The 26,298-nt window shown below is 42.9% G+C and overlaps 2 protein-coding genes across 2 annotated transcripts in view; both read left to right on the top strand.

The window, feature by feature from the left end:
• Nucleotides 1-26,298, top strand: part of LOC141141142 (vomeronasal type-2 receptor 26-like) — a 64,266-nt gene that overhangs the window by 21,832 nt on the left and 16,136 nt on the right. Inside the window, exons 3-4 of the mRNA XM_073628847.1 lie at nt 3,488-3,791; nt 17,994-18,001. Of these exons, the coding sequence (XP_073484948.1) occupies nt 3,488-3,791; nt 17,994-18,001 (312 nt within the window). The remainder of the gene's footprint in view (nt 1-3,487; nt 3,792-17,993; nt 18,002-26,298) is intronic.
• Nucleotides 18,860-19,777, top strand: LOC141139123 (olfactory receptor 13C3-like). Its single transcript, XM_073624944.1, has one exon. The coding sequence runs from the start codon at nt 18,860-18,862 to the stop codon at nt 19,775-19,777; it is 918 nt and encodes a 305-aa protein (XP_073481045.1).

Genomic DNA, 26,298 nt, shown 5'->3' with positions numbered 1-26,298 from the left:
ATAATCAGGTCCATAATGATAAATGTGCAAAGCCATACATAATGACGTGACCTCATTAATAAAAGTGCATAGTGTATAAATGCCAAACATAAAGTAAAGAATCACAAAGAAGACTCCATCCAGTGAAACTCTAGCAGAAAAAGCAATGATAATAAACAAAAAAAGAGATGTGTAAACTGCTAGTAATATTACCGTACACTGTGTAAAGATCAAAAATAAAACAGCTCCGACAAGGACTAACACCAAAGTGGTAAAAAAGTGCAAGTGCAATGAATCAGTGTGAATAGAAGTATAAATGTGCAAAGAATGCTAATGGATAGATCATAAATACAAACGAATGTCCAAACAAAACGCAAAGTGTAATGCAATAAATAAATAACGTGCAGCTCCCGGTAACCATATGGTGCAGATATTCTAAAAAATGATAGCAAAAGTGCAGGTAAAAGTCTTTCACAGATGATGGAAAAAGGTGTGAGTGCAGTGGATAGAGCTCTGCAATGACCAGTGTCCGATAATCAGTAATCAATCCAATCCAGTTCCAGGGTGCACTGAGCGTTTCCCCCAGCCGCTCACCTGAAGTTGCGGCCTCCAATGGGCCGAATCGAGCGTGAGTCCACAGGCAATGAAGCAGTGCAGCGGAGACAGGCTTCTAATCATTGTCACAACCTCCCGGAACAGAGATATACTGGCCACAGCTCAACACTCCCCCGCACTCAGTGGGTATCCTCAAAGGTCCTCAGATGGATAGTGGGAAAAGAAGGGATGGCTCCATAGTGTAGTATATTAAAGGTTTTATTAATAAAAAATAGCAGTGACTTACATAAAGAATTGTGCGTTCCACAGTAAATAAAGGAGCTTCCGGGTTCGGCCGTACCCGGAAGCAGCGGAACCTGGCTCCTCCCTCACGCGTTGCGTCACACCACACGTGACTTTATCAAAGGGTCAATAAGAAAAGTTAAAATATAAAACTTAGTAACATGCTCCATCTAGTGGTGGATGAATATAAATACCATCTAATAAAGATTAAAAGGGGAATCAAAAACGTCATCTAATGGTAAATAAGGAGAATGTCATCTCAATCTTCATGTGATATAAATAAACAATACCTAAAAAAAGGAATGCAGACGCCATCTAATGATAGATAAAGAGAAGGTGAGCTTCATCTTAATGCAATTTAAAATATGAGTCAGCAATGACCACTAACCAGTAGACTGCATATATACATATGCCACTCACATATAACACATATAATGGTTACAGCTTAAGTGATGACCAATAATGGATATCTAGGTTGATAACACAACACAATCCTTCTGGCTTCACTCCTGATCTGCCCTCCTTAAAAAAGCTCCTGTTTACGTACAGACTCTTCCTCTAAATGTTTTGGAGTTCCTCACTGAAGAGCTATCTTTCAATGAGTGGCACAAAGCGGGTATCCACTTGATCGGTCACCTCCTTGACAACTCTAACCTCCTCTCCTATGAACATCTACAAAAGCGCTACATCCTCCCTCATAGAGACTTTTATAAATATCTACAAATCCGCCACATGGATCTTAGGACCCATCATCAAGGCAGACATTTTAGTACCACAAGAAGTCCCCTCCTTCTATGCTTCTCCTGCATAAAACAAAAAAGGCATCACATAATTCTACCAACTGCTCCTGGCCCCCTCTTCCCAGGAAGAAACTCAATGTATGAAAACCTGGGAATCAGGTCTCTCTGGCACCCTCAGCCTTCTTCAATGGATTAACTCAACTAATAATCTTCTAAAAGTCTCCCACTGTACCTCACATCGGGAAGCTCACTTAAAACGAGTGCACCGCTCATGTTCTCTGTTAAAAACGGCCAATCATTCTGTGCACAGTGGTCGGCCTGGCTCTGCCCCTCATCGTGTACTGCTCATCTGTAATGGTAGCACCACAACCCCAATGGTACGCCCCTTGGGATGTCACCCTTAATGTCTAGCCATTTCCTTATTGTTGATTCCTTCTTTGCTCATATTCTTTTTACAAGATGTGCCCAGCCTTTACTCCTCTAGTTTACTCTTCCATGTTATTTTTATTTCTGCCAACTTTGTACGCTGTAACACTGTTGATGCATTTACTTCTGCAAAAAAGAATTGAATGTTTGTCATATTTGTTAAATACTAATAAATACTATTGGAAAAAAAAACCTGGGATAGGTGGATTCACCCCCCCCCTAGTGTATGCCAAGTGGTGCAGGCACATCAGCTGTGCCTCCAGTTCCTGATAGGGGCCAATTAGCCACTGTTCAGTGGTTGTGCACTCTGCATTAAATATTCCTGAGCTGTATGCTCTGAATTGCATACTTCTGACCTCTGTACCCAGTGTTACATTGTTCCGACTTACCTTACATGCTACTGCATTGTGTTACTTATTCATTACCCCTTTCAAACTACTGACCTCTTAATTATGCGTTACTTACTACTGACCCCTACATTCTGTGTTACTACTGAATTCTGCAGTGTGCATTACATAATACAGACCTCTATATGAAATTACTCCTGACCCTTGCACTCTGCATTAGCTACCACTGACCTCTTAATTCTGTGTTATATACTACTGATACTACTGATTTCTGCACTTTGTGTTACTACTGGCACCTGAAGTCTTCAATCCTTTCTCACATTTTAACAGGGTCTTGTTAGGTTATATTCTTAGAATAGCACAATGTACCCTGGTGATCTTTGTTCTTTACCATACAGATTTTCTCCTTTCCAGGGTTTCCTCTCCCTACTTTAAATTTTTAACAATGAACTGAAGTAGACCCCTCAATTGAGTCTCTGTTCAAGGCTTAGCTGTTCATTATGAACAATATTCATGACCACTGCACCCTGCACTCTGTTGGGAACTCTACTCTGCACTCTACATTGACCTGTATATGACATAATCCTGACCACTGTGTTTAGTATGCAGGGCTGTATATGACTTAATCCCTGGCCACTGCATTCTGTATGTTTGGCTGTATATGGTATACTCCTGACCACTACACTTGGTACTCTGTGCTCTATATGCCCTAATCCTGGAAACTGCACCCTGTATGCTGGGTGGTATTTCGCATAGACCTGACCACTGCACTCTAAGTACATTATATACTCCTAACCCCTATATTCTAACAGATTTTTGGTAAAGGTATAAATAAAGGTTGCTGATTGTTAAGTAATCATTGACTATGTTAATGAGGTTCTTCTTCAAGTTAGGTTGGGTACAGAAAATTATATGTAATGAAAGTGTTTCATTTTTTTTTACAAATGATTGTGCTGGGGTGTGTACGTGCCTATGAGAATGTCACTTGTGGCACAATAATTAAAGCATATTTTGTGGGTACAGGGATTGTGGCATGTGTTACCATGTACACAGTGAGTAGGCCCAATTTTAGGCCCCTGAAGTGTGTCACTAAAAATTAGCAAAACCAATCAAATATGAATCTGGGCTTTAACATAAGAATCTTTTTTTCTCTTTCAGACATGGCAAGGTGTTATAAGTGTCCAGAGGATCAATGGCCCAATGAGAGAAGAGACACTTGTATACAAAGAACAACTGATTTCCTGTCCTATGGCGATACATTGGGAATCGCTCTTGTGTTTATGGCTTTGTTGTTGTGTTTTGGAACTATTATTATTTTAGGGATATTTGTTAAGCACAAAGACACTCCCATAGTAAAAGCCAATAACCGGACCTTCAGCTTCATACTTCTCTTGTCACTCATCTTGTCTTTTCTTTGTCCTTTGCTGTTCATCGGATGTCCCACAAAGATGTCCTGTTTGCTGTGTAATGAGGGGTCTGTCACTGCTTTTTACATTGTGGTTGGATAAATGGGTGGTCTGGCTATGTTCAGCTTTATTGTAGCATTCTTAGCCAGGAGACTTCCAGACACATTCAATGAAGCTCAGTACATCACATTCAGCATGCTGGTCTTCTGTAGTGTGTGGATTTCCTTCATCCCATCTCAGCAGCAAAGGGAAATACATGGTGGCTGTGGAGGTCTTTGCCATCTTGTCCTCCAGTGCTGGGTTCCTGGGCTGCATCTTCATTCCCAAATGTTACATCATTCTGATCAGACCAGAGCTGAATGCTAAGGCAACTGTCGCTCAAAGAAAAACACTTAAGTAAAAATGGAAAATACTTATTGGCATAAAAACTAATGCTGTGAATTGTAACTAACAAATATTACCAAAATAAAGTATCTGTGATAGGTAGTCTATAGAAAAAAACACAAAAACAACAGCTGAAATGAGACATATGTAAATACAAGCAAGAGAAAACTATTGTCATTAAATGTGAAGCAGGGTAAATATAATATGGATTAAAACTTGGATAATAATAATTAAAAATATGGATAATAAGTATAATGAAGCTGTGGAGCAACTGAGGAGGAGCACATGGGTAAATATTAATGTATAAATAATAAGCCAAAAAAAGTATCAGATTTTTATAAGAATTTAATTTATTAAGACAATTGTCCACTTCTTAGTTGGCAAAGAAGAAGCAACTACAGAGACACTGTGCTGCAGCTGCTCAATGTGTTCATACAGACATTTATGCTTCTATATTGATCTAGCCAGTGCCATTCCCGTTCCATCCACTAGAGGAAGCCAGTGGGACATGAAGTATCAAAAAGACTGTAATGCAAATCTATGATGGATCATAGGAGATGTAATTTGGTAAAAAAAAGACTCATCTATGGATGTGGGTGGGCTGAAAGACTGCAAGTCGCAGTGCAGAGACACATAAAGGGAGGGATAGAAAGCAGTTTTTCCAGGCTGTGAAAAGAGGGAATTCCTTTTCTGCTAGGGGACCAGGACTGCGCACATTTTCACTTAGCTGTGTGCAGTCAGCAGAAGGGCATCATCTTTGAGCATGAGATTGTAGCCTTGACAGTTGGGAACCAGTTCTATAGGGAGAAGACCCACACTGACAATATTGTTCCCTGGCTGCTGAGCATCTGGACTGGAGTTTGCCGTGTGCACAGGACTAGTGAGCAGTCACTTGTTGGTTTTACACTACTGCTGCTAGCAGAGGGGGTCTTACTGTCAGGTACCTTTTCCAAGGCCAAGATGCTGAGAGAGGCTCCCCTTGCGGCTAAGCGCAGTGTTCCTCTGAAGATGGTACAGGAGGTATAGGGCTCAAAGAAGCATGGGATGCCAGCAGGTTGAGAAAGCTTGAGCTAATGATCACTTGGAGACTTTGCTTGAGAAGACAACAAGGAGTATTCCGGACACTTAGACAAAGACTGGCTGAGGGTAGAACACAGGAGAGCAGATTGGAGGCTGTGGTGAAGCCAGCTGAATGTCAATCACAGGTAAGTGATAAGCAAAGTCCGTGAGCCAAGCTAGGGGTCAAACACTAGTAATCAGGCAGGTGCAAGTATAGCAAAGTCCGTGAGCCAAGCCGGGGTTCAAACACTGGAAAGGAGATCAGAGCAGGTCAGGAGGCAAGCCAAGGTCACAACAGGAATCACTTGGAAGTATAACACAGGTTCGGGAACAGGGAAGAGCTGAAGACAATCCAACAACTTGGGTCAGACAGAGACAGCCTTATATAGGCCAGCAGGGGGAACCATCTGTCACACGAACCGCCCATGGCGCCCATTTCTTCTACTGGCAAGATTGCCAGTACTTCCACTGCCTATTCCCTGACACTATTTCTCTGACACTTACTTTCACTTAGGAACACTAGATCATGCAGAACCCATTAAGGGATGTAGCACCATAAAAGACTGGTGCTGCATGGGGCTTGGGGGGTCCAGATATGTCCCCCAAATACCTCTGATCACACCCCCAAATGCCCCCGCACTCCCGATCCATGGTCGCTCCGAGCGGCATCCTTCCTACCCTCCCTCCACCTGCAGCTTCTCCCTGCACAGATCTCTGAGATCTGTAAGTTTGCTGAGCGTGGCGGGAGGGGGAGCTGTGCGGGTGGGGGTGAAGTTGTAGCTTTGGGGGCCTAATATATACATGCGTATACCAAACCCCCCCATACAATGGATATAGGCGGCGATTGATGCTATATTCACTGACAGCTGATCATTGTAACAGCGAGTGTTACAATGTATCGGACTGTCATTTTGTAAATGAATGGAATCTCTATTCCATTAATTCAAGTAAAGTGCTACAGAGAAAGGGACTATCTTCAGTCCCCTTCTCTGGCTCAAGAAAAGAGATATGGGGGTCTGTTTAGACCTCTGTAAAAAGTAAAAAAAAAAATTACACAAACATAGTAAGCCCCCCCAGGTCCGCCTGCACTCTCCGTCTCCATGGTGACGGTCCCCCCATGGCACTCACCCCTCCACGATGGCGGTCACCCCCGCACTCACTCCTCAATGGTGACAGTTCCCCCCCCGCACTCACCCCTCCATGGTGATTGTCCCCCCACGGCACTCACCCCTCCACAGTGACGGTCACCTCCGCACTCACTCCTCCACGGTGACAGTTCCCCCCCCGCACTCACCCCTCCATGGTGACTGCCCCCCCACGGCACTCACCCCTCCACGGTGACAGTCACCTCTGCACTCACTCCTCCACGGTGACAGTTCCCCCCTGCACTCACCCCTCCATGGTGACTGCCCCCCCCCACACTCACCCCTCCACGGTGGTGGTCCCCCCACCCCACCCCCCTCCACGGCTCCCTCAGCTTCTCCTCCTGGTCAACCTGATCCATCCTGATTGGCCAGGAGGAGAAACCAGTAGACAATAGCTAATATTAATTCGCAATTGTCACAAATGGGTGGGTTTGGGGTTCAATGCTCTGCGCCCTGAGCTCAACCCTTTTCAAGCCAATTAGAGCCTCAGGCTCTAATCATGCGGCTTGAAAAAAAAATCATACAAATGCCCCTGCGCCCCTAATGGACCGGCCGCTCTTGGTAAGACCCCCTTCACACTGCCAAGCAGATCCGCCTGCTCAGCGGGGGGATCTGTCTGCTGATCCCCACTGAGCAGGCGGATGACAGGTCCCCGCTAATGCAGAGCAGACACGGACACAGCCCACTATTCTCTATGGTGAGGTCAGATGGAAATGGACCACCTGTCCATTTCCATTGGATACCATCCGATCCAATCTGCTAGATGGATGGGGAATAGAATCCCAATCTATCTGTTTTTAGCAGACTGGACTGGATTGGATGCAAGCGAGTGTAAACGGACACATGTCCATTTGTGCCTGTTTACACCCACTTACACCAATTCCTGGTGTTTTTCCATAGTTGTTTGCAGGTTATTTATCTTGTGCATGCACAGGTGTCTATAGCTGTCTCTTGCCCAACCAGGTGTGTCAGAGAGTACTGAGCTGTTCGCAAAATCATGGCACAAGAACAGAGTATTGATACATCAAGCAGGTACTTCTGGGGTAAGCACCACATAGTAAAAAAATAAATAAATGTTCAATCTAGAAAATATCTAACAAAGCAACATTATTTAAATATTAACCACTGAATGACTGCCCGCCCGCCCACAATATAGTACAGACAGGAGGCCCATGCAGGCAAATCGGCATACAGGTACATTGTTGCCTGTTTTTGGGTTTAGGGCACATGCATGCATGCCCCCCCTGCTGACACCCCTGTGATTGTACACAGCAGGAGTCTGTCAGCAAGTCCCTGCCAATGATTCATGGCCGGGACCTGCTAATCGGCTGTGTCCAATCACAGCCCAGAGCCCTGTGTTGACAATCAACATAGGGCTCTGTACAAAGAGAATAAACTCTGTTTATTATCACTTTGTTAAATCAGCACACATTACACATTGTTAATAGGATTTTTCTATCACACATACCTCTGACCAGACCCATCCTTTTACTCTCTCCACTGTGTATAAATGCATTCAGATGCAATCTCAGGGATCATTAGCCACATTTAGCATTGAGTGGTCCAGGGACCTGGAACATGAGATCACCCCTGAGGACTGGCATACAGCTCTTACATTTGCTCATAAATCGTCTGCAGTTATGCCCAGGAAAAAAATTATAAAAAAATAAATAAATTATAAATAGTTAGTATGATTTTTGACACTTGTTGGAGATGTAATGTAGCCAGGGGAACATATCTGCATGTGTGGTGGGAATGTGACAAGCTTTCCCCCATCTGACGCAAAGTTTCCACAATCTATAATGAGATCTATGACAAGTCCTTGGCTCAGCGCCAGACATAGTTTTATTATCTATCTTGCCAGGATCATATAAAGCTCAAAAATCGAGTTTGCTGAGATATTTTCTCTCTGCTGCCCGTCAGTTAATCTCCTCCTGCTGGAAGTCCTCTTCCACTCCCTCCATTGCCCAATGGGTTATCATTGTCAATTATATTATGCAGATGGAGGAGGTTTCAGCGTGGAAGACTGATTCACTCTAAAACTTTAAGACCCTTTGGCTGGTCTGGGACCATTATTCCTGCTCGGAGGCCCTGAAGAAACTGGTCTCCTTAGACCCCTAGTCAGTTTATCCCTTACCGGAGCTATTTCATTTTATGTATTTTTTTTTTCTAGACAAGATGACCCCCCTCAATGGCTTGCCTTTGACAACCTCTTTGTAATGATTTTTAGTTGCTGTCCCCAGGAATACTAGCTACCAGAGCCTGTTATCCCTTGATCCTGATCCCCCTATTTTACCCTACCCTCTCCTCCCTTTTCCTCTCCTCCCTTTTTTCTTTCTTTCCAAGCCTGTAGACCAGGGATATGCAATTATGGACCTCCAGCTGTTGCAAAACTACAAGTCCCATCATGCCTCTGCCTCTGGGTGTCATGCTTGCGCTGTCAGAGTCTTACTATGCCTCATGGGACTTGTAGTTCTGGAGCAGCGGGAGGTCCGCTAATTGCATATCCCTGCTGTAGACTTTTCCTTTATACATTAGTCATGTGTGGGAAACTGTGTCAAACACTTTTACAAAATGCAAGTATACTATGTCCACAGCCACTCCTTTGTCTAAAGTTTTGTTTTTCATCGTAAAAAGAAATCAGATTTGTTTGACAACTTCTGTCTTTCATGAAGCCATGCCGCCTGTTGCTGAAAATATCTTTTCTAGCAAAAACACTTCTATATGGCCTTTTATTAAACTCTCCAGGATCTTCCCAACTATAGAAGTTAAACCAACACCCTTTTTAAATATAGACAATACAGTACATTGGCCTTACGCCAATCCAGTGGTACTATGCCAGTTATTAAAGAGTCCCTAAAAATTTGAAACAATGGCTTTGAAATGGCAGAGCTCAATTCTTTTAGGACTCGTTGGTGTATGCCATCTGGTCCAAGTGCTTTATTCACTTTTATTCTGTCTAAATATTTCTGGACCACATGAATTTTGAGCCATAGTTGTTCATTTGTCAATATCATCCACATTATTGAGCTCATTCATGTACCTTTTTATACATGGAGCTGAAGACTTTATTCAGGACATTTGCCTCCTCTTTGTCCCCAGTCACCCACTCCAGATTATTTTGCAAAGGACCTACATGCTCAGACTTGACCTTTTTCCTATTAATATATTTGGAGAATGTTTTGGGGTTTGTCCTACTCTCATTTTAAATCTGTCATTCATTTTGATTTCTTGATTTCCTTTTTACATATTCTGTTATAGACTTTGTAACGTCTAAATGGTGATTGTGATCCTTCATTTTTTATATTTTTTAAAAGCTCTTTTCTTATTATTTGTATCTTTTAACCTTTTGTATATAAAGTGTCCCTGAAAGATGGATGCCAAGGGTTAGGTAGTAGTAGTTTGGTGTTAACAAAGACTTGCCCTCTGAGAACCTAAAGTATAACTAAATGCAAAACTTTTTTAGATTTGGATAAAGTGGGAGAGGTTTAAACCCTTATCAGGTGTTTAATACTGTCTGTGTCCCATTTAAGGAGATTCAGTCTTTCTAACTGTCACGATTTCCAGTGCCATGGGAATGAAATTAAGGATAAATGCAAAATTTTAGTTGCCATCAGAACAGGATCAGAGAGGAAATTTTTCAAAGGGGACACTTGTTCCCATGAAAAGTGACTAACAGGACAGGAAGAGAGGGAACATCTAACGAAAGAAACATCAATGAAAAAAAAAATGAAAGTGGTTTAACACTTTCCCACTAACAAAAAAAAAATTGGCTTTAGATATAATTTTATGTCACACTTTTTAACCACTTACCGACTGCCCACCGTCAGCAGAATGGCACTCCTGCTCAAATCGTTGTAGCTGTAAGGTGGGCACTTTAAGGAGTATAGGGGGTGCGCCCATCGCGCCCCTAAGGAGCCTATGCACATGTCCGGCAGCCGCAATATCCGCCGGGCACCTGTGATCGCTCCTGACAGAGCGAGAACGGGTATTTGTGTGTGTGCAAACACACAAATCCACATCCTGTCAGGGGAGAGGAGACTGATCGTGTGTTCCTAGTATATAGGAATAACGTCCGTCTCCTCCCCAAGTCAGTCCCATCCCACCACAGTTAGAACACACACTAGGGAACACATTTAATCCCTTGACCGCCCCCTAGTGTTAACCCCCTCCCGGCCAGTGACATTTATACAGTAATCAGTGCATTTTTATAACACCGACTGCTGTATAAATGTCAATGGTCCCAAAAATGTGTCAAAAGTGTCCAATCTGTCTGCTGCAATGTCGCAGTCCAGATAAAAATCGCAGCTCACAGCCATTACTAGTAAAAAAAAAAATAAATAAATAAAAATGCCAAAAATCTATCCTCTATTTTGCAGACACGATAACTTTTGCGCAAACCAATCAATATACGCTTATTGCATTTTTTTTAACCAAAAATATGTAAAAGAATATATATCCGCCTAAACTGATGAAGAATTTATTTATTTATTTTTTTAAAACTTGGTTTATTTATTATAGCAAAAAGTAAAAAATATTGTGTTTTTTTCAAAATTGTCGCTCTTCTTTTGTTTAAAGCGCAAAAAATAAAAACCGCAGAGGTGATAAAATACCGCCAAAAGAAAGCTCTATTTGTGGGAAAAAAAAGGACATAAATTGTGTCTGGGTACAACGTCGCACGTCCGCGCAATTGTCAGTTAAAGCGATGAAGTGCCATAACGCAAAAAATGGCCCGGTCAGTGAGGGGGTAAATCCAATATATACTTTTCCCCTCAAAAAATATTGTTTTTCTCTAAAGCCAATGATAACCATTAGAAGAGGTTTCTACACTTTATAGCAAGTGTTAATCAGTTCTCTAATTTGCAAAAAATATCCACAAGGACACATAGGACTTTAGGGAACTAATCAACACACACTCATGAGACACTGAATACTAAAATAAAAGCCTCTTTAATCCATGTATTACTGCACTATAGTGCAATCGGCAGAGAAGCACTGATCTCATGACATCTTTCATTGAAATATCAAGATAAAAGGAACAAATATGAACAGAATTATCATTGTCATTATTATTATTATTTTTATTATTATTTCATGTTAAATGTAAAATAAACATTACAGCATTTTGTATAATTTTCTATTTCTAAAAGGCTGAAATACAATCTGTCACTAATAATTTATTATTCACAATCAAATACCTTCAGGTAATTTTAAATAATCATTGCACCATTTTATGAATAGTTATACAGTGTCATGATGGAGCTTGTAAAATGGCTTATTTACAACATGAACAAATTTAATTGTTATATTGTTTAGAATAAAATAGTTGACAATAAGATAGCTTATGTGTGCTCCAATGGTTGCAAGCAGACTTGTAGACTTGAATTGTCCTGTGATGAAAAAAGGATGAATTAGGTTAATGAGACAAAGATTTTTTAAAGTTATACAAAAAAAAAGTCAGCCTTTATGTTTGCTGTAGAGAACACTAAACAAAACTTTCACTATCTGCTTTGACAAAGTTTAAGATGAGTGTCAGATTAAATGTGGTGCAAGCAAAGGACAAGAAGATTACTATACCACAAACTGTGCTACCTGTCTATGGCACAGGGAACAATTTACAGCAAAACTCTAAGCAGATATCAAAGATAGAAATTAATGCAGCTCTGTAATCAATAATAAACCATTAAAGCGGTGTTCCGCCCAAAAAAAAAAAAAATTGAAAGCCTTTTAATAATAGGACACTTACCTGTCCTGGAGTCCAGCGATGTCGGCACCGCATCTGTTGTTTCCATCAGCTGTCGGACGCTGCCGCCGCCATTGTGGGTAAGGGTACCTGGCAGTGTAGCCTTACGGCTTCATGCCGGGAACCCTACTGTGCATGCGCGAGGCCCCGCTTCTCTCTCCTACTGGCCTGGCGACAGGGAGAGGGAGCCCCCCCCGGTGATGTCACAGGCCGCGGCCTGGACTCTTGGAAGTGGGAACAGGATACCTGTCAAAGACAGGTATCCTGTCCCCCTGAAAGGTGCCAATTGTGGCACCGGAGGGGGAGAGGAGACAAATGAGCAGAAGTTTTGGGTGGAACTCCGCTTTACATGTTTTTTTTTCTTTTTAATGCAAGTAGTTAAAGATTTGACCCAGAATGAGCCTGTTGCTGGACTGGATTGTGAGAAGAAGAAGCAGCACAAGTAGCCAATCAGTGTGTGTGCTGACAAGAAACATGCGGATAGGAAGAAAGACAAGGAGGGATGAAGAGTTGAGCTAATCATTGTGCTGCTTCTCCTTTCACTGTTCAGTCAAATGCTGGGGTGGGTAGAAGAAGTAGGTTGGAGGATGTCCGCAATCAGACTTAAGATATTTAATGATGAAAAAAAAAGGAACTGTATTGGAAATCTCTGGATCAAAGGTGAATATTGCAGCAAAATATGGTTTTGTTATTGTATCTTTTCATGACCTACGCATTTTTTCATGTTATTTTTGAATGGGGTTCTGCTAAAAGATCTCTAAAACAAAAATTAAAAATGTAATATATGGCAGATTATCAGTTCTTAGATGTTATTACTGCATTGCTTTTATTATTTAGACCAAGAATATTTTCAGCAAGTAATACAAATACCTGTTGATCTTGCCAGAATTGAGTTATCCTTCTTCCTTTTGCGAGGTGACTTAAAAGCACAAACAATCATATCTTAGGCTGGCCATACATGGTCGAATCTCAAAATAATTTTCTTTTAAAAATCAGAAATTTTGTGCGTTTTGTGATCCGATTTCCCACCTGACTCTTCGTGCCCTCTGGTAACTGCATAGATCTTCCCTGCAACACAAAGTGGCTCTACCTGTCTGTGATTTCCCACCTGACACTTCATACCCTCTGGTAACTGCACAGACTCCACTCTTTTCTTAAACACTGGACTACATTGCCTAACTGAACTCTAATGCCTCATACACACGATCACACATTCCGACAACAAAATCCATGTTTTTTTTCCGACGGATGTTGGCTTAAATTTGTCTTGCATACACACGGTCACACAAAGTTGGTCAGAAATTGTGAACGTCAAGAACGAACAACATGCACGACGAGATGAGAAAAATGAAGTTCAATAGCCAGTGCTGCTCTTCTGCTTGATTCCGAGCATGCGTGGCACTTTATGCGTCGGAATTGTGTACACACGATCAGAATTTACACAAACAGATTTTGTTGTCAGAAAATTTGAGAACCAGATCTCAAATTTTGTGTGACGGAAATTCCGATGGAAACTGTCCGATGGAGCCTACACACGGTCGGAATTTCTGATAAAAGGCTCCCATTGAACATTTTCCATCGGAAAATCCGACCGTGTATACGAGGCATAATTCTGCCTTACTAAGAATTTGAATCTGCTGTCTATACTTGCTTGTTTGTTCATTTTTGAAAGTGTCACTTATTTTGTATTACGCTGCCTTGGACAAGATCAAACATTTAACCTTATCCTGTTGCCCCCTCTTGCATTGCACTCTGTCCAGGCCAGTTGTAAACCCCACCCCCCACGAGCCTGGTTTTATCAGCTCCTAATTGAAAAATTGTGAATCTCCCCCCCCCCCCACACCATCCCTGTATAAATGTAGTTTATTTCTTGGGATGGCTGGCGAGGATTTGGGCTGGCCACTCCTTGCGCAAAGTGTCACTCCAGCGACAAGTGTTTGGCACTTGTACATGGGCACTTTGACTAAGGCACTGCTACAAAAAAAAAAGCAAGTACAGACATTAGTGTTCCACACCTATTTTACATGAAGTTCCTCTTCATCCTCTAACTTTCCTCAGCCTTCCTTCTATTCCCATCTCCCCACCCTCCAACATGCTCACACTAATCTTTGCTATAACGTCCTCTCTCCTCAAACTCTCATTTCTTTACCCCCCCTCTCCAGCCAGCAAACCTGTACATATCTTCCTATCTTCTGCCCACTCAATATTATTCTAAGCCCACACAGTATCACCACTTCCACTCCACTGCTCTCCTATAAATCCCACTCCCGCCTTACCACCCTCACCCTCCTACTACTCTCAATGTCTGGGGACATCGCACCAAACCCTAGCCCTCCCACACCCAATTCTGACCCCAAAATTGGCTGTCTACCTCCTCCAATAGTAGTTGAAACTCCCACGTTCTCATCCCAATTCCCCTGATTCCACAAGTCAGCCCCCCTCTTTCATGTGCCCTCTGGAATGCCCGCTCGGTCTTCAACAGACTAGCTTCTGTCAATGACCTTTTCCTCTCCAAATCCCTTAATCTATTTGTTAATACTGAAACCTGGCTCCAGGAATTCGATACTACCTCTCCAGCTGCCCTGTCCCACAGTGGCCTCCTCTGGACTCACTCCACCAGACCCAGTGGACGAAAAGGAGGTGGCGTCGGACTTTTCCTCTCCCCACAATGCACCTTACAGGTTCTTCCCACACCTCCCTCTCTTTCCCCCTGCTCTTCGCATTCGCCTTTTCTCTCCAGCTTGTCTGAGGGTTGCAGTCATTTATCGGCCTCCTGGACCAGTGTCGCGCTTTCTGGATGACTTCTTTGCATGGCTACCCTACTTTCTCTCCTCTGAAGTACCTGCCATCATTCTAGGTGACTTTAACATTCCAATCAATGTTAATACTGCAACCACTTCTCAACTACTCAACCTAACCTCCACTTTTAACCTAACACAATGGACACAAACCACCACTCACTCCAACGGCAATACTCTTGACCTCGGAATTTTCCCAAAACTGTACTCCCTGCAACCTCTCTAACACCCTCTTTCCTCTCTCGGATCACAACCTTATCTGTTTAACACTCTCCTTGTCTCCTACCTGCCATGCTGCCAACCCACAAACCACTACCCGCAGAAACCTTTGCAACCTCAACCTTTCCCTTCTTCATTCTGCTACTGATGGCCTTTATAACAAAATCTCACCCCTGTCCTGCCCAAACCTAACCACTTCCATCTACAACAACACGCTGTCATCCTCCCTAGATGTACTTGCTCCTTTTTCTACACGAACCAGGCCCCATCTGCCCCAACCTTGGCAAACAGACGACACCAGAAGTCTCAAGAGATGCAGCAGTGTTCTTGAGCGAGCATGGCGTAAATGGCGTAAATCTAAATCCCTGCAAGACTTTACCCTCTACAAATCTGCCCTTCTCAAATACAACTCCTGCCTCCACACTGCTAAACAAACCTACTACAACACTCTCATCAAAACCCTCTCTTTCAAGCCTCATCAACTCTTTTCTACCCTTAATTCCTTACTTCACCCCCACTGCCCCCACCCACCAACTTGCTTACCGCTCAACAGATTGCCAACCACTTCAAAAGCAAAATCGACACAATTCGCAAGGAGATATCCAGAATTCAACTTCCTCCCCTACCCAACACATTAGGTCCAACACCACACTCAATACTCTCCTCCTTCTGCCCAGTTACCACCAATGAAGTTGATAAACTCTCCATGGCCCACCTCACCACCTGTCCCCTGGACCCTGTTCCCTCACAACTACTGCAACCACCTTCCCACTCTATCCTAAGCTCCCTAACCCACATCTTCAACCTCTCCCTCTCCTCCAGCACCTTTCCTTCCCTGCTCAAACATGTGCTGGTTACCCCCACTAACCCCACCTGTTTGAATAACTTAAGACCCATCTCCCTGCTCCCATTTGCCTCCAAGCTCATTGAACACCTTGTCCATGACCGAATGAGTTGCTACCCCACAGACAACAACCTTCTCGACCCCCTACAGCCTACGGTATGGATGTCACACCACTTTCTCAAACTCAATATTTCTAAAACTGAGCTTGCTATATTTCCTCCTCCCCCCCCCCCATGACTTTACCATTAAGATCAACAGCACAACCATTGGTTCCTCCACACATGCCAGGGTGCTGGGTGTAATCCTTGACTCTGACCTCTCCTTCAGCCCCCATATCCAATCACTGGCTAAATCCTTCCACCTTAACCTCCGCAACATCTCCAGAGTTCGACCATTCCAGACTAATGACACCACAAAGCAATTTATTCACTCCTTGATTATTTCCCGCCTTGACTACTGCAACTCTCTCCTTAATGGCCTACTCTTATGCAGGCTATCCCCCCTTCAGTCTATTATGAATGCTGCTGCTAGACTAATACACCTCACTAACCGATCTGTGACTGCTGCCCCTTTCTGCCAATCCCCTCATGGCTTACCCTACCCATTGTATAAAATTCAAAATGCTAACCACAACATACAAGGCCATCCACAACTTCACCCCCAGCTACATCACCAACCTTATCTGCAGATATTGCCCAAATTGTCCCCTCTGCTTCTCCTAGGACTTCCTGCTCTCTAGATCCCTTGTTACCTCCTCCCATGCTCGCCTTCAGGACTTCTCCAGAGCCTCTCCCATCCTCTGGAACTCCCTGCCCCGAAACTGTCCACCTTTAGGAGATCCCTGAAAATTCACTTATTCAGTGAAGCCTATCCCACACCCACCTACCAAATGTTCCCGAGCCACCCCCATCAAATCATTCTCCGCATCTATTACCTTTTGTACCACCACTCCCTCCCTTTAAGAATGTAAGCTCTATGAGCAGGGCCCTCCTGTCCCTTCTGTATTGAACTGTACTGTAATTGTGATGTCCCCCCTCTACATTGTAAAGTGCTGCATAAACTGTTGGCACTATATAAATCGTGTATATTAATAATAATAATCTGATGGTGCCACCATTAATTTCGAAATTCGACCAACCAAGCCTTCAATTTCACCTACTGTTGCTACAGAAAATAATTTTTGTGGCTGGAAATATTCTTTTCTTTCCAGGAATATTCTTTTCTTGCACATGCAACACAAAAAAAACATCACTCTGAACTACAATATCCAGATAACAGGTAACTGGTAACCTCAGCACACCCAAAATCCAGGTGCTCTAGGGCTCAGGATGTCCTTCTTACATCCAAATAGGCAAACTTGAGGAAAACTGAAGGAAGAGCCGGCACTGCTGGATAGAACATCTGTGATCTTTATTGTATCATAGGTATAAAAAGGACAAGCAATTGCGTTTCGGCACAAGCCTTGTTCACAGTTTTTCTTGCACATGCGCATTTCTTTTTTGACTACATTTCTCGCATGATTCTCCCATCAATAATTCAAAAATTGTTTGTTTTTCAAAATATTTACAACATGCCCTATTACTCAAATTCAATGGCCGCACAAAAATCGGTTGTTGCTGCAGTCCATTAATGATGTGAAATTCGAACAAAAATTCTTAGATAAGATTTTCGAAAGAAAATTATTTCGAAATTCAACCCATGTATGGCCTGCCTTAGTCTCATGCTATTTTCTGTAACTAATTCTCTTCCCTTTATGTAATGGAGATGAACAAAAAAAAAAAATACATATTTGTTGTCCAAATCAGGAAAGCAGCATTGGTGACAAACATGGCTCCCTGTTTAGATACAGTGTACTTAGTAAGTATGGATATCTAGGACAGAAAGTGTAGTAATCGATGGATTACCAGGTGAAAAAAAAGTGCCCGACAATATAAAACTTTTTTTTCTGTGTTTAGATATGCTTTGTTACTGACTTTTAGAAAAGTGGTGGCTTGTCTACAGCTTTCTGTTTTTTCTCCTGGTCTCCTAACGGCATTGATAGTCTAACACTGTGAATAACCTTACAGGAGGGAGAGTACTGATTACATCAGCATGCTAATGATCCTTTATCAAGAGGAGAGGGAGGGGAAAGGGAGAGGACAGGAAGAGGAGTGGTAAAATTTCATTAGCCATTTTCTCTAAAGTCACTCATCAGATGTACCATTATCATGACTTCAGGTAGAGAATTCCATTCAACTACAGGCGGTCCCTGGGTTATGAACACAAAAGGGACTGTAGGTTTATTCTTAAGTGGAATTTGTGTGTATGTCGGAACAGTGCATTTTTAAGCGTAACTTCAGCCTGTGCAGGGATGTGGGATGTTCCGGGTACTTCTGGGCATGCAGTTATTTTATCTGGGGCTCTTCTGGCCATGCAGTACATGTAGTACTGCAGTGTGGGATGTGTCCGGCGCTGCAAGATAGCTACTCGGAGGTATCCAGGACCAGCGTGGAACACAAGCAACCGGCATTGAGGTCCATTTGTAAGTAGGAGTCATTTGTAATTCTGGGGGTTCGTAACTTGGGGACTGCCTGTAATCACATGCAGGTAAAACACATGGTTATGGTAAATAATTGAGATTCTGAGTTTAGTGTTCTTATCCAGAGATCCTATTTACTTGGGTCTACCGCCAGAAAGGTCTGTATGTTTAAGTGAATGTTTCCATAGATGTATAGGTTACACTTTGATTTTTTCATTTTTGATAAAAACCTAAAACTTTGACACATTGATGACATTCATACATAATTATTTTAAATAAAACAGAGATAAAAATTTTCTCAAGTTATCTATTTACCATAAAGTGAAAAATAACAGTATTAGCATGTATATTATCACATATAATGACTTTATATGATCCAAAAATATTTCTTCATCACATTTTGTAGTGATTGATATGTACACACAAAACCAAAGCACTGTCATGGAGTTCATTCTTCTTGGACTCTCAGTGGATCCTTTCATACAAGTCGTGCTGTTCCATATTTTCCTGGTAGTTTACATGACCACACTGACTGGAAATCTCCTTCTCATTCTGGCTGTGAGGGCCGACAAACATTTGCACACCTCCATGTATTTCTTCTTGTCTAGTCTCTCGTTCTTGGACATCTGCTACAGTTCCTCCATTGTACCCAAAATGTTAGTAAATTTTCTTTCACCAAAAAAGAGTATTTCATTCACAGGCTGTGCTGTCCAGTTATTTTTTTCCCTGCTCTTGGGAGGAACAGAGTGCATGCTTTTGGCATTCATGGCCTATGACCGATATGTGGCTATTTGCATCCCTCTGCATTACAATATGATCATGAACGCAATGGCCTCTTTTAGGATGATCAGCATATCATGGTTGAGTGGTTGCATTGTTTCCTCTCTTGACACTTATTTAACATTCAGACTAAAGTTCTGTGGACCTAACATCATCAACCACTTTTTCTGCGAGCTCCCTCTGTTGATTCGGCTCTCTTGCAGTGACATCTCCACAGTCAACACCTTACAACTAGTTGGCACGGCCATCTTCCTTTTCATCCCACTTTCACTAATCCTCTTTTCATACATCATAATCATAACTGCAGTCATGACAATTCGTTTGGGAAAAAGCAAAGCATTTTCCACATGTATTTCCCACCTTGTGGTGGTGATAATTTTCTATGGATCAGCCATGTTTATGTATGGTAGACCTAAACATTTAGTCACAGAGGACACAGACAAAAAGGTGTCAGTATTTTACACGGTGATCACCCCGATGATGAACCCCTTGATCTATAGCCTGAGGAATAAAGATGTACAGAAAGCCATGATGCAGCTGATAAGAGCTTAGAAGGATTTGCAGTTGATTAGGTCAGCTTGTTGAAAATAAAATTGGTACAATTTTCTACGCTCCCCCATGATTTTGTTCTTATTCAATATTCTTCATTGTATTTCCATTTTTAAGAAGTAACAGCATTAGATGTAACATTATAATCAGTACAAAGAGATATTGTGCCCACAACTAAAGTCCAAGATTTGAAGGACATACAATAAGTGCAGGATTCACTATTAGTGAAAGGTATACAAACATATGTGCAAGCCCTGAGATTTGGCTGTGGGATCATACATAAAAATGTTCCAATTTAGGAAAGTATCAATTACAATTGCATATGGTGTTTGTGGTACAAACAAAAAAGGGAAAGAGAAGAGTTTAAGGGTAGAGAGACTTGAAAGGAGTAGAAGAGAAAAAGAAGGAAGGCTCAAAGATGGAGTATAGGTCTGAGGGTTGGGGGGGAGGGAGGTAAGAGGGGTGTTGGATCATATCATATCCATAACATCTAATTCCTGGGTTAATGAGTTAACTAATGAAAAACAGAGCCTGAGAAATCATATGGAGAAAAAAATATGCACCAATACTAAACCCAGGGGAATGTTCACAAATGCCAGAAGCCGAGTCAGTAAAATGGAGGAACTGGAGCTGCTATTACACAAGGAGGATGTGGACTTCATGGGGATAACAGAAACTTGGTTTGACAGCTCACGTGACTGGCTGGCAAACATCCAGGGGTATTTCTTGTTTTGGAGAGATAGGGAGGGTAGGAGAAAGGGAGGGTGTGTATATACAGTATCTCACAAAAGTGAGTACACCCCTCACATTTTTGTAAATATTTTATTATATCTTTTCATGTGGAAACACTGAAGAAATGGCACTTTACTACAATGCAAAGTAGTGAGTGTACAGCTTGTATAATAGTGTAAATTTGCTGCCCCCTCAAAATAACTCAGCACACAGCCATTAATGTCTAAACCACTGGCAAGAAAAGTGCGCACACCCCTAAGTGAAAATGTCCAAATTGGGCTCAAGGTGTCAATATTTTCAGTGGGCACCATTATTTTCCAGCACTGCCTTAACCCTCTTGGGCATGGAGTTAACCAGAGCTTCACAGGTTGCCACTGGAGTCCTCTTCCACTCCTCCATGACGACATCACATAGCTGGTGGATATTAGAGACCTTGCACTCCTCCACCTTCCTTTTGAGGATGCCCCACAGATGCTCAATAGGGCTTAGGTCTGGAAAAATGCTTGGCCAGTCCATCACTTTTACCCTCAGCTTCTTTAGCAAGGCAGTGGTCGTCCTGGTGGTGTGTTTGGGGTCGTTATCATGTTGGAATACTGCCCTGCGGTCCAGTCTTCGAAGGGAGGGGATCATGCTCGGCTTCAGTATGTCACAGTACATGATGTGTCCGCCATAATGTCCGCCATGATGTTATGTGTCCGCCATAATGTCGCAGTCAGGATAAAAATCGCTGATTATAAAAATTATTCATAAAAATGCCATAAAACTATACCCTATTTTTTAGACGCTATAACTTTTGCTCAAACCAATCAATAAACGCTTATTGTGATTTTTTACCAAAAATATGTAGAAGAATACGTATTGGCCTAAACTAGGGATGAGCCGAACACCCCCCGGTTCGGTTCGCACCAGAACCCGCGAACGGACCGAAAGTTCGCACGAACGTTAGAACCCCATTGACGTCTATGGGACTCGAACGTTCGAAATCAAAAGTGCTCATTTTAAAGGCTAATTTGCATGGTATTGTCCTAAAAAGGGTTTGGGGACCCGGGTCCTACCCCAGGGGACATGTATCAATGCAAAAAAAACTTTTAAAAACGGCCGTTTTTTCGGGAGCAGTGATTTTAATGATGCTTAAAGTAAAAAAAAAAAAGTGAAATATTCTTTAAATATCGTACCTGGGGGGTGTCTATAGTATGCCTGTAAAGTGACGCGTGTTTCCCATGTTTAGAACAGTCCCTGCACCAAATGTCATTTTTAAAGGAAAAAATCTCATTTAAAACTGCTTGCGGGTTTAATGTCATGTCGGGTCATGGCAATATGGATGAAAATCAGTGAGACAAACGGCATGGGTACCCCCCAGTCCATTACCAGTCCCTTTGGGTCTTGTATGGATATTAAGGGGAACCCCGCACCCAAATTAAAATAAGGAAAGGTGTGGGGCCACCAGGCCCTATATACTCTGAACAGCAGTATACAGGCGGTGCAAACAAGACAGGGACTGTAGGTTTGTTGTTAAGTAGAATCTGTTTGTAATTTTGAACATTTTTAACGTGTTTAGCTCCAGCCAAAAAATCTTTTCTAAGCTTTTTGGAAAACATAGGGAAGGGTTATCACCCCTGTGACATTTGTTTTGCTGTCTTTCCTCCTCTTCAGAAGATTTCACCTCACTTTTTTGTCCCAATGAAAAATGTTTTTTGAAAATTTGGGTTTTTTTGTGGAACAAGGATTGGAAAGCATCAGTGGAAAGGAGAACTTGTTTTCCCATATTAACTCTTACAGGAGAGAATTTCCCTTCCTAGGGGTAGATTTCATCTCACTTCCTGTTGTCTCCTTCCGTTTGCAAGTAGGAGTCGTTTGTAAGTTAGATGTTTGAAAGTAGGGTCCTGCCCTATATACTCAGCAGAAATTTGGGCCTTAGGTGTTGCTGTGGCCACAACACTGTAAGCCCTCACAGGGCCCTGCTGTGAAATATTAGATCAAGAATTGTAATTACATGCCCCTGTTGAACAGGAGCTGAAAAATTAGGCCTTAGGCACTGGTGCTGGTGCCACAACACTGCAACCCCTCACAGACACTCTAGTTGGAACGCAGGAACGAGCCCTGCTGCAAATTATTGCTTCAAAAATTGTAATTACACGCCCCTGTTAGACAGGGGCAGAAAAATTGGGCCTTAGGCACTGGTGCTGGTGCCACAACACTGCAACCCCTCACAGACACTCTAGTTGGAACGCAGGAACGAGCCCTGCTGCAAAGTATTGCATCAAAAATTGTAATTACACGCCCCTGTTTGTAGATTGCCCACAAGTACTTGGCTGTGACACACCTAATTCTACACCTTCATTCCTCTCACTGCAGGTCTCAGAGAGGACTGAAGGTCTAGTGGGGTTGGAAATCTCAGCTGATGAGGAGCAAGGAGAGATCCTCTTTGTTCTTTGGTGTGGGTCTTTTAGATACGCTTGCCAACGAACTGCATGGCAGGTCAACATATGTCTGGTCAAGCATGTGGTACCCAAGTGGGAGATATTTTGGCCACGCGAGATACGCTTGAGACATATGTTGCAAATAGCAGCGGTGCGATCTGATGCACTCGTCTCAAAAAAGGCCCACACCAAAGAACTTTTTGAATAACGCGCAGAGACTGCAGCGCCCTGCACATGTGGAGCTTTGGGGTGTGATGCAGTCAATGTGCTGCCCTTAGGCTGGCCCCTGGAGGGCATCCTGCCTCGTTGGTGATGTGCTGCCGCCTCCTCCTCCACGGATCTAGCTGAACACTGTGAGCAGGACGCACTGTACTAAATGTAAATAGTCTAGCTGCCTGACCGTGGTACTAATAGGATCAAATAGAACACCTGTAATTTTCTTCAGGTAGCTTTATATACTGTAACCAGACAAGCCTGCCGGTCAGTAGGAATTTAACAGGAACGGCTCTAGCTGAACACTGTGCGCAGGACGCACTGCACTAAATGTAAATAGCAGGAACGGATCTAGCTGAACACTGTGAGCAGGACGCACTGCACTAAATGTAAATAGCAGGAACGGATCTAGCTGAACACTGTGAGCAGGACGCACTGCACTAAATGTAAATAGCAGGAACGGATCTAGCTGAACACTGTGAGCAGGACGCACTGCACTAAATGTAAATAGCAGGAACGGATCTAGCTGAACACTGTGAGCAGGACGCACTGCACTAAATGTAAATTGCAGGAACGGATCTAGCTGAACACTGTGAGCAGGACGCACTGCACTAAATGTAAATAGTCTAGAAGATAACAGGAACGGATCTAGCTGAACACTGTGAGCAGGACGCACTGCACTAAATGTAAATAGCAGGAACGGATCTAGCTGAACACTGTGAGCAGGACGCACTGCACTAAATGTAAATAGCAGGAACGGATCTAGCTGAACACTGTGAGCAGGACGCACTGCACTAAATGTAAATAGCAGGAACGGATCTAGCTGAACACTGTGAGCAGGACGCACTGCACTAAATGTAAATTGCAGGAACGGATCTAGCTGAACACTGTGAGCAGGACGCACTGCACTAAATGTAAATAGTCTAGAAGATAACAGGAACGGATCTAGCTGAACACTGTGAGCAGGACGCACTGCACTAAATGTAAATAGCAGGAACGGATCTAGCTGAACACTGTGAGCAGGACGCACTGCATTAAATGTAAATAGTCTAGATAGAAGATAACAGGAACGGATCTAGCTAAACTGAATACAGTGTATATATATATATGCAACACCTGGGATGCATATATATACACAATACACTGTAAGTGCAGCTAACTGACTGACTGTTCTGCCTAATCTATCTAACTCAAATCAAATGACACTGTCTCTCTCTCTCTCTATCTCTCAGCACACCGGAACACACACTACACAGGGCCGCCGTGCAGGCGGCCTTATATAGTGTGGGGTGTGTACTAAATCCCCTGAGCCATAATTGGCCAAAGCCACCCTGGCTTTGGCCAATTACAGCTCTCTCTACTGACAGCGCTGTGATTGGCCAAGCATGCGGGTCATAGTGCATGCTTGGCCAATCATCAGCCAGCAATGCACTGCGATGCCGCAGTGAATTATGGTGACGCGCCACACGCATTTAGCGCGAACGGCCCATAACGTTCGCAATTCGGCGAACGATCGAACAGCCGATGTTCGAGTCGAACATGGGTTCGACTCAAACACGAAGCTCATCCCTAGCCTAAACTGAGGAAAAAAACATTTTTTTAATATATTTTTTGGGGATATTTATTATAGCAAAAAGTAAAAAATAATGCGTTTTTTTTCAAAATTGACGCTCTTTTTTGTTTATAGCGCAAAAAATAAAAACCGCAGAGTTGATCAAATACCACCAAAAGAAAGCTCTATTTGTGGGAAAAGAAGGACGTCAGTTTTGTTTGGGAGCCACGTCGCGCGACCGCGCAGTGCCGAATCACAAAAAGTGCTCTGGTCTTTGGCCAGCCAAATGGTCCGGGGCTGAAGTGGTTAACTCAGCTTTCCAAAAAAAAAATTATTAATTACAGTTCATTCATGATTTAGCAAGGAGGGGTGAATTACTGTACTTTTTCACATAGGGCCAGGCAAGTTTGGAGAGCTTTTTTCCCTTAATAAATTAAATTATCATTTAAAAACTGCATTTTGTATTTACTTGGGTTATCTACAGTGGGGAGTATTCAGACCCCCTTAAAATTTTCACTCTTTGTAATATTGTAGCCATTTGCTAAAATCATTTAAGTTAATTTTTTCCCCTCATTAATGTACACACAGCACCCATATTGACAGAAAAACACAGAATTGTTGACATTTTTGCAGATTTATTAAAAAAGAAAAACTGAAATATCACATGGTCCTAAGTATTCAGACCCTTTGCTCAGTATTTAGTAGAAGCACCCTTTTGATCTAATACAGCCATGAGTCTTTTTGGGAAAGATGCAACAAGTTTTTCACACCTGGATTTGGGGATCCTCTGCCATTCCTCCTTGCAGATCCTCTCCAGTTCTGTCAGGTTGGATGGGAAACGTTGGTGGACAGCCATTTTTAGGTCTCTCCAGAGATGCTCAATTGGGTTTTAATTTAGGGCTCTGGCTGGGCCATTCAAGAACAGTCACAGAGTTGTTGTGAAGCCACTCCTTCGTTATTTTAGCTGTGTGCTTAGGGTCATTGTCTTGTTGGAAGGTAAATCTTTGGCCCAGTCTGAGGTCCTGAGCACTCTGGAGAAGGTTTTCATCCAGGATATCCCTGTACTTGGCCGCATTCATCTTTCCCTCGATTGCAAAAAAGTTGTCCTGTCCCTGCAGCTGAATAACACCCCCACAGCATGATGCTGCCACCACCATGCTTCACTGTTGGGACTGTATTGGACAGGTGATAAGCAGTGCCTGGTTTTCTCCACACATACCGCTTAGAATTAAGGCCAAAAAGTTCTATCTTGGCCTCATCAGACCAGAGAATCTTATTTTTCACCATCTTGGAGTCCTTGAGGTGTTTTTTTAGCAAACTCCATGTGGGCTTTCATGTGTCTTGCACTGAGGAGAGGCTTCTGTCGGGCCACTCTGCCATAAAGCCCTGACTGGTGGATGACTGCAGTGATGGTTGACTTTCTACAACTTTCTCCCATCTCCAGACTGCATCTCTGGAGCTCAGCCACAGTGATCTTTGGGTTCTTCTTTACCTCTCTCACCAAGGCGCTTCTCCCCCGATAGCTCAGTTTGGCCGGATGGCCAGCTCTGGGAAGGGTTCTGGTCATCCCAAACATCTTCCATCTATGGATTATGGAGGCCACTGTG

Source organism: Aquarana catesbeiana, linkage group LG04, assembly GCF_042186555.1.
Source record: "Aquarana catesbeiana isolate 2022-GZ linkage group LG04, ASM4218655v1, whole genome shotgun sequence".
NCBI classification, from domain to species: domain Eukaryota; kingdom Metazoa; phylum Chordata; class Amphibia; order Anura; family Ranidae; genus Aquarana; species Aquarana catesbeiana.
Note: the sequence above shows the minus strand (reverse complement) of the source record. Positions and strands in the feature narration are given on the sequence as shown.

Bases quoted from the DNA above. Each gene is read 5' to 3' on its own strand.
- LOC141139123 (XM_073624944.1), top strand. From the start codon at position 18,860: ATGTACACACAAAACCAAAGCACTGTCATGGAGTTCATTCTTCTTGGA.